This window comes from Pygoscelis adeliae, unplaced genomic scaffold (genome assembly GCF_000699105.1).
Source record: "Pygoscelis adeliae isolate BGI_AS28 unplaced genomic scaffold, ASM69910v1 Scaffold350, whole genome shotgun sequence".
NCBI lineage: Eukaryota > Metazoa > Chordata > Aves > Sphenisciformes > Spheniscidae > Pygoscelis > Pygoscelis adeliae.
The window spans coordinates 837,331-846,102 of NW_008823889.1; the positions used below are offsets into that span (position 1 = coordinate 837,331).

Below are 8,772 nucleotides of genomic sequence, written 5' to 3' on the forward strand. Positions count from 1 at the left end.
TGTTTCTTGTTAAGCATGGGCTTAATGCTACCAACTCGTCTCGCACAGATTATCAAATAGTCTTCATGACCTTTAGTCATGGTGAACATAGGCCAGATCTGAACTAACAAACTGTAAAAGGATCTATATCCCATTACCAACCACTGTCCAGTCTTAATCATTAACATTTTAGTGGCAAAAGTTCAAATGAGTTATTTCATTAATAGTCATGAAACTAATTACATTGAAGTGCATCTATCAGTAGTAAAGGCAACTGACTTCTGTGCTTCTGAATAAATTCAGTCTGCATTAGGAAATGTTATTCTGCCTCTAAATGAGAGAAATACATTGCAAATCATGAAGAGGTATTAAAAAGGAGAATGCAGATGTGTCCTAAGTGTGATGTGCTTGATGCTGCAGTTCCCTAATGGAATCAATTAATGAAATGAGTAATCAGAAGTGTGTTTGAGTAGAGGAAGGGTCTTGGGCAATATTTTGTGCCATATTTCCTCCCTCAGGCACTGAAAAGTCTGCAAGATAAGAAAGGTTGGGGGACAGGAGGGTTGGCATTGACTTGGATAAAATCAAACTCAACCCAGTATCAAGGTTAGTTTGGATATGTAGGAATGAGACCTGGGTATACTGAGGAGATCTGACCAGAGCCTACAAGGTATCTATTCAAGTTATTTCCATGGGAATTTGGCAGCTGATTGTGACTAAGGACATAGTCAGATTTTATTTGCTCAAGATCACAGGAAAGTTTGTGATGGAGCAGCTCTAGTTTCCTGAGCTAGGAAAGCATCCAGCAGCCCAACACTGCAATGACTCGAGTTTGCTAAGAGTGTGTGAATTTGTCCACCACATCATTCCCGTGCCCAGTATAGCATGTCAGGTCCGGTCTGGTCCCACTGCCCCTGCAAGGACTGTTATTTGCCGTTGTTGTCATCCCTCCTTTCCCATGTCTCCCTGAACCTGCGTGTGCTCCACAGACGCCATGGAGGCACACACTTGGAGGCACCTGCTGCCTTTAAGAATGAAAAACAAAGTCGTCCTCATCATGTGGTCATTTATGGTCCAAGAGGTGTTCGGCGGGGCCAGTGAAACGGCCTGTTCCTCCACGAGTGTGCAGGTAAATGCGGGAGCCGCTCCACGCGAGACCCAGGAATAGGTGTAGGCTAAAAGTGGTTTGTAGACAAGTCTCAAGGGTTTCCAAACCATTAAGCTGTTCCCCTACAGTCACAGATTGAGAGTTGGCTGATTGACCCCGAAGAGAGAGTTCTTTACTAAGGATCATCCGAGAGCACTGTATTTGTAATCCTAGACCCTATGAGAAATTAATTGCTCTGCAGTCTAAGATACATTTATCTCTTTCCTAGGGTGAGCATGTGGAGGAGGAGAGAGAAAGGGGAAGAAGTCATAAATCTGTTTCTGCTAATTCTTGCAATTGGTCAGCATTCCCCCACAGAAGGGACTCAAAAGCAAAGATAGGAATGTGCCAGCTCTACTTTTGTACCACAGTCTCCTGTCTGTAAAATGGCACTTTCCTTTTCTAGGGAGAAGTAAAAACATTAAAGAGTGTGAGCAGTAACAAGGTTACACAGCTATTTAAGGTAGATGAACCAGTTTGTATAGTAATTATGGCCTGAAGTCAGCTGCATTTACAAACGGCAACCTGTTAGGAAAAGTGCTGTATGTGAGTATATAGTAAAAGTAACTGCTAGTTATGACTGTGTATCTATCCATATTAACATGTCTTTATGTGTCTCATAATGCTGTGGCATTCTGCACAGGTATGAGAAGTTAAGGAAAGATAGTTTTCCCTCTTGGCTTTACTATCTATTATTTTTGTGTTGTTAACAGGCTCTAGCAAACACAGTTGTGTTACAGACACATTGCAGGAGATGGTGTCTCCAAAGTTGAAGCTGACAATGCAGACATTGAAAATATCATATATTTGTTTTACATCTGGGCAACTAAACTGAGATACTTCAGCTGACCTACCATGAAGTTAATGAGGTAGTACTTACATATGTAACATACAGGCTGCATCCAATGAGCTGTTGTAAACCAAAGATGAAGCTCAGTTACTTTGCTCCTAGTAAGTTCAGGTTTTATTTCTGTTCTTCAGACTTACTCGAGAGAAACCTGCACTAGAGTAACTATAATGAAGGAGTTACTCAATGCAGATTCGCAACCCAGACAACGTGGCACCAGTGCAAATACGGTCTTGTAGTACTGCCACGAATGCCAACGAAATGAACTGTAATGGGCTCAGCTGTGTTGGACAGGCCAAAAATCCATAGAAAGAGACAAATCGGGTTTTTTCTCTAGTAGAGAGCACCTTGCTCTTACTTCTTGTGGAATGTTCCTCAGCAGCCTGGGGTCTTCTCAGCTTGTCTTGAGAAGAAGCTAAGCTGTAGTGGGACCAGGGGTGACACCACCTGCATGCAGTGAGTAGGAGTCACACAAGCATGATCTCCAGGAAGCAGGAAGGCAAGCCTGCTGTGATATCTATCCCCTTCTTGCTCCCAGCTAACAACTGTCGTAAGACTGCAGAGGTTGTAAATAGCTTGAATTGACTCCTGCGGTTCACCAAAGCAGGAACATGGTCAGATGTGTAGTTTCCCTCTTCAGATACCTTTGTTTAACTCATCCGTGGAAGCCGGGCCACATGAATTTTTTAGATGAGGAATAGCTTTTTCAAATGTTTCTTCTTCACTTAGTAAGCAATATAGATATAGTCAACACACCCACATAGGGAGTGGCAGTCTTGCCAACCAAGTCAGCAAAGAACAGTATTGAACACTTTAGAGGTACCGCAAGGAACCCCAGGGAGGTGGAACAGATGTTCAATGCACCTCTGCCTGTGAAGAGGTCACACAGAAGGAGAGATCACTGAAAGCTGATCTGTCCCATAAGAAAGGTTGCTTAATCAAGAAAAAGTATTGGACGAGGGACTTGAGGGAGTAAGAAATAAAATAAGATTGTCAAAGCTGTTGAGTTTTGCTGTCTGAGTTAGGGATGGCAAATGACAAAAACAATATCCACCAACTAATATGCAACTTTTCCAAAGTGCTCTGAAATTGTAGGGAATTTTCCATTAATACCCCTGAGCTCTGGACCAGACCTAAGCATTTCTCTGGCAGTAAGAGAGAGGTGCGATCTCTCCTAGCTTCTGTGCAGTCTCACCACGTATTTTGGCAGTGTTTGGCCTCCTCGCTCTGCTATTTCCCACTGGGCCTGTGCAGATAAAGAGGACAGGATACGAATATGTTTGTTATTTGACAGGCAGTAGAGCAGCTTTGCCTGCAACATTTATGTTTGGCTTGGAGTTGCTGAGCTGTATTTCTTAGCTGTAGAAATAGATGCTTTCTGCCTGGCTTATGCCCTAAGCAAGAGTTGTTCCCTCCCCTCCCTGCCCAATAAGTTGCAGTAGCCTATGCTACTGCTATTTTTTCTTGATACATGTATGGTCACAGCTAGAGAATTACGTGGAAAAGCACAGAGTGTGCTGCTTCTATGTGGGAATTTACAACTGGGAGCAAACACCAGCATGGCAGCCCTGTTGGCTTCCCTTATGGGTTGATCAGTGCAGGTCTCTCCGCACCACCTCAGCTGTGACCTGGACTGACCTGACCTGGAGTGAGAGAGTGACTCAGTTAATTCCCCTTCAGCCCTTTTGGTGGCTGCTGCAGCGATGGCTGAGGCTGCCAGGTGCCATCAGTGCAGTGCTGTCCTTTAGGAGGTCTCTTGGGAAGGGGGCTGAGACTACCAAAGACTTGTCAGCATCAGCTGGTAAAAAAATTTAGTTACCAAGACTTCCAGCTCAGATAAATATTGTTATCTCCAAGAGCCAGGCTCCCTTTCTCTCTCCTTTCTGCACACACAGCGTAGGACCAAACCCTGAAATCTTTACCCTCTTCTTCTGTGGCAATGCATAACGAATGCCACTGATCCAAACCAAGCCAAACAAAAATGTGCTCTTATTACAAGTGACATATTTACTAGAAACAAACTAGCAAATAGTTTACTGTTTAGTTCCCAGAAAGACACTGTTGTCAGCCAAATCAATGCACTGATGCAGCAAAGCATTCCAGCGAAATAAATGAAAAGAAAGAAGAGGAATCCATGCATGGGCACAGCTCAGTGAGGTTTTCCGAGTGAGGTGTTAAAACATTTTGCTCTGAGTTGCCTTCCGAACCAGAGCCCTTTAAACCGTTTGTGTAGCTACAGGGTTGCAGAGCTGAGCAAAGCCAGGCTTGGCTTGGGGCAGTCTGGGAGCCTGGTCTCGGGTAAACTGCAGTGCTTCATCTTTCTGCCGGCAAGGGAGATGAGCACACGGGGGAAGGGAAGCACAGGCCAGTAAAAAGACTACACTTCTGCTATGAGTCAGCCCCAAAGGAATGTTAATTTTCATTTGTTTGTTTTGGGTTGAGCTACCAGAGTTTACTGGTGCAGCCAAAACCCCTGGGTCTACAGAGCGCTGTGCTGGAGGCAGGCTCGGTACCTTGCCAGGGACCGCTTTGGGATCCCCGCTGCCCCTGCTGCCAGAGCAGCTGCAGCCGCTCCAGCCCATCTCAGGGTCCAGAGTAATGATATGTATCCCAGGCCTCCTCCCAGCTCCTCGGCACTGTGTTGGAATGGTTTAGACAGCCCTGGTCTTCAGGGGCCCTGGGGACAGAGACCAGCCCTTGCCGCTGGGGCTACGGGGATGCAGAAGGGATGCAGAAGAGCATATAGCAACTGGGCTGGGTTGACAGTCATTATATGGCTGTGCAAGGGCAGACTTAATCTCTCTGTCCCTTAATGCTTGCAAACTTACTTTTCCTTTCCTTCTTTCCTTCCCTGAATTTCTCTTCCTTGCTGATAACTCTGCAGCTCTCCTCAGGATGCGGTTTGTAGGAAGGTGCCTGTGCAGAGGATGGCTGTATGTTGTTTCTATGCTGTCGTGCTGCACAGGAGTCTCAGTCGGAGTTTCACTGTGTATGTCTTGCTCAACAAGTCCCAGCCTTGCAGCCTCGGGGGGTTTGCGTTGGCATTGCAAGTGCCAGAAAGCAAGGGAGAAGCTTTTGCAAATTAAAGGTGCCAGGTTTGCATGCTTGCTCTACTCTGTGGTAGGGTAGAGGTGAGACTTCTCTGCCACCTCCGTGCATCACACCCAGCCATACCAAGCACCATTGAATCTTTCCTCTCCGGGGTCTGTGTTCCCAGTGACCACTTTCAGTACTTACTGGAATTCATCCTGGAAGTGACAGGGTGCAGGCAGGAGTGCCCAAGCCCAGTTTTATTTTGTAAGGGGCCTGCAGGGTCATGCAGCCCCTCACCTGGTCTTTAATTTTTTTTCCCCAAACTTGCCAAGCCCCATCTTTGAAGCAGGCAAACCTTTTTGCACTTAGAAAGCAGTCTCCCAGAGTTTGGATGATCCTAATGGTTGGGACTCGTCTTCCTGCCTACACGCAGTGGTGGCTGATGTCTGCAGGTTTGTTACGGTGCCAAGAAAAGTAGAGAGATTATATACCTTCCTCACCTTCCCCCTTGCATGAGAGCAAACTCAACCTGCCAGGTTTTTTTTAATAGACATGTAGCAAGGAAGAGTTGTGCGAGCCTATATAAGGCATCAAGATTTTTTTTTTTTTTTAATTTAAAGCATTCGTGGTTAGCACATGCTGAGGATCAAGATAGTCTTTCAGACCTTGCGAGATCAGCCACCCGCTGTGTTTGATGTGATAGATTTGCCCCAGCCTGCATGCTAAAGACTGTTTCTCACTGTTAATTTGTTAGTGTATATCATTTAATGTGAATGCAGAAATCCTCAATCATTTAAGACACTCGATCATTCCCACTCTTCCTCCCAAATTAAACAAGGCTGAGAAGTAAAACTGTATTTAAGCAGAGGCATCAAAGACTTTTCCCAGTCTTAAAAATGGAAATGGCTTGCATAAGGCAACTGTGGTTTTTTTTTTTTTAAATGCAGAGAAGCATGTTTCCTTTTCTTTTGTTAATTATAAAAGAAAATTCACCAAGGAGAATCTCGTTAAACAAGTCTGGCATTGAAGGAAAGAAAGAAAGAAAAGAAAAGGACCTGCCTTCACTCTGTAGCTGGTTGACCCGACTCACAGCCATGACCTGAATTTAGTTTCCTTCAGATTTTTGTTTCCACGTTTTTCCTCCATTGTTTTAGTCCTGTCAGTCCTGACAGCTTCAGGAAGGATGGCAGAACCCTGTATTTTGCCCCCGGGCACACCATGAAAACAACAGTTTACAAACTGAAGCGTCAGGTATGGACTTACTTCATGCGACACACTTTTGCAGCCCAGGGAGCCCCGGGAGCAGTGGTGGATGCCCCTTGCTGGCAGGCGGCTCTGGGGACTTTCATTTCCCAACCTTCTCGCTGCCTGTCTGCCATCCTCTTCCTCAGACCCGTCAGAGACAAATATTTCCCCAGCCCAGTTTCCTTCTTTGTAAAATGTTTAATTTGGGGGAAGCAGAGATATTTTTTTTTTCCCCAGTCACACTAAGAGGCAATGGGGGTTGGAGCATTCGAGCAGTGCTGGATGAGCTGCCCTTGCAGGGGGCTGACCTGAAGACACTGAAACGTCTCATGCAGAGCTTTGACTTGCGTGAGGACAGAACTACAGCTCTTGGTCTAAAATTGTGCCCCCAGAGAGGCTGTTTGGAGAGCTCATGAGTTTTGCTGGGGAACCAACTAAACAGTGAAGGAGCCCTCCTTGTGTGAAGGAGCCCTGGTCCTGTTGCGTTCAGGGAACCCCAGACACGGAGAGTCTTCCAGGACCATTCATGCTGTCCAAAATGGACTAGCATACAAGAATAAGCCATGCCAGCATCTCTCAGGACATCGAGCCTGTATTCCGTCACTTTTCAGTTATGTTAGCTGCAGGATGATTAAGTTTCATACCAGGACTTTCCCATTTTCGTTTTGGCTGCAGGACGTATGACAGAAGGCTGCTAAATATGCCACCCCTATGGTTTAAAACACTCCATGGTTTAAAATGCTTCAGTATACCACGGTGGGAAAGAGAAGCAGCTGTTTGAGAACATTTCTCCATTGCTCTATTGGATAACTGCAGCCACTAAATTCAGATGGGCCCATCATTGGCAGCTTTTTCTTGGTCCCAAGGAGCTCCCAAACTCTTGCTCATTAACACCTCCTGCCATCTGTAGGTTTTAGTAGGTCTGATATAGAACCAATTCATCTTCTTGAGCCTTCTCAGAAAGGTGTCAGCCTAGCACAGGCTGTGAGCACCAAATTTAGCCAAATCATTTGAATATAGTTTTACTTGAAGTTTACAGTGTTTCTGTGAATGCAAATGTAGCAGTGCTGTTGGCTTAAGTTTCAATTACATGGGGCCACATTCTCGTGTACTTCCCTGTTTTGTGAGTGAACCCATTTCCTTTAATTATTATTTAACAGGATTATTTAGCGTGTTACCGGTAGTAGTATTATCAGTATTACTTGGTTTTCATCGGTACTATTGGTATTATTTAACAGGAGTGAGTGGAAAGTAGAAGTCAGACTTATTCTTCCTGCCATCCAAGCAAACAAGAACACTTCTGAGACACGAATAAAATGTGTTACAGTGCTATAGGGAGTTTGGTGTATATCAGCACAATATTTAAATACACAGACAGAAGAAGAAAGAAGCACAAGCTGATTTAAGTAATAAGGACTGGTACTGTGGTGACTGAAGTCTAGTTAGGTCCATCATCTGGTCTGTAGCCATGTAACACCCTTGTTTTATTTAGGGCAAAAGCTGCCGGGGTGGGGCAGGGTGGGTGGAGTGGCGGCTGTAGTACGGATCTAGCATTTTTCAGAAATGTGGATGAGAAGCTCAAAGCCACATTGATAAGAATTCAGTCCCCAAAAGAACAAACTTCTGGAACTGCAGGTTTGATACATCTTTGAACAAGTCACCAGTATCATGTGAGATTGCTAAACATCTAAGGCAGGGAGATGCTGATTCTTTTTGCTGATAAATTAGGTAGCTAGAGGGACTAAACCATAAACTGTAGGCTGAAAACAAGTAATTTGCAATGAATCACAAAACTAAATGTGTTTTTGCTTGGCCCAACCTGTCATGCTTGCTAGCCTCTGTTCGGGTGAGGGACGTAGGGGCTCTGCTGGGATTGCTGATCAGGGCGCTGGGATGGCACGCTGGGTGGGCTCTGCCCGCTCAGGAGGGTCTCTGTGCCAGCCAGCCGCTGTGCTGCCGACGGGGCTGAAACTGCTGAACTGAAGCGCACTTTGAACACGGACTTCGTGCCTTCTTGGTAAAAGACAGAGGACTCAAACATTTTTTGTCAGAGACCTTTCTCTGCCGCTCCTCCCTCTGCACATGCAGTCACCTCGGCGATTCAGGCTAGCGAGAAGGAGCAAAATTAAGGGCTGCGCTGGAAATTTCCACGTGAGCCGGTGCGCCCCTGCACTGTGCTGACCATGTGGAGATAGCAGCTCGGAGCCCCAAAGCAGCAAAGCAGTCTTGGTCATGCCCAAGACCACTACCGCTGGCTCTCAGCGCAGGTGCGGATTGGCCCCAACACAGCAGTACCGTGTCCAGGATGCAGGCAAACACAGGGGCACATGTCTGTGTTTGTCAGTCGCTGTTGGTGCAGGTCAAGGTCTCTAAAATATTTTTGTTTTCAGTGGGCTGGAGTCCCCGTGAGCCGGAGAAATTTAAAATAAAGTAGAAAAAACCTTGCAATGGAGGAGAATCACTGCCATAGGTCCCTAAAACATGAGTAAACTATTTCCCCTCGTCGTTTTGAAGTCAAGAC

At 45.6% G+C, this 8,772-nt stretch overlaps 1 protein-coding gene across 1 annotated transcript in view; it reads left to right on the forward strand.

Annotated features, from left to right (window-relative positions):
- Positions 1 to 973: 973 nt before the first annotated feature.
- ELOVL6 (ELOVL fatty acid elongase 6) overlaps positions 974 to 8,772 on the forward strand; it is a 47,158-nt gene continuing 39,359 nt past the window's right edge. Inside the window, exon 1 of the mRNA XM_009334909.1 lies at positions 974 to 1,108. Within this exon, the coding sequence (XP_009333184.1) occupies positions 974 to 1,108 (135 nt within the window). The remainder of the gene's footprint in view (positions 1,109 to 8,772) is intronic.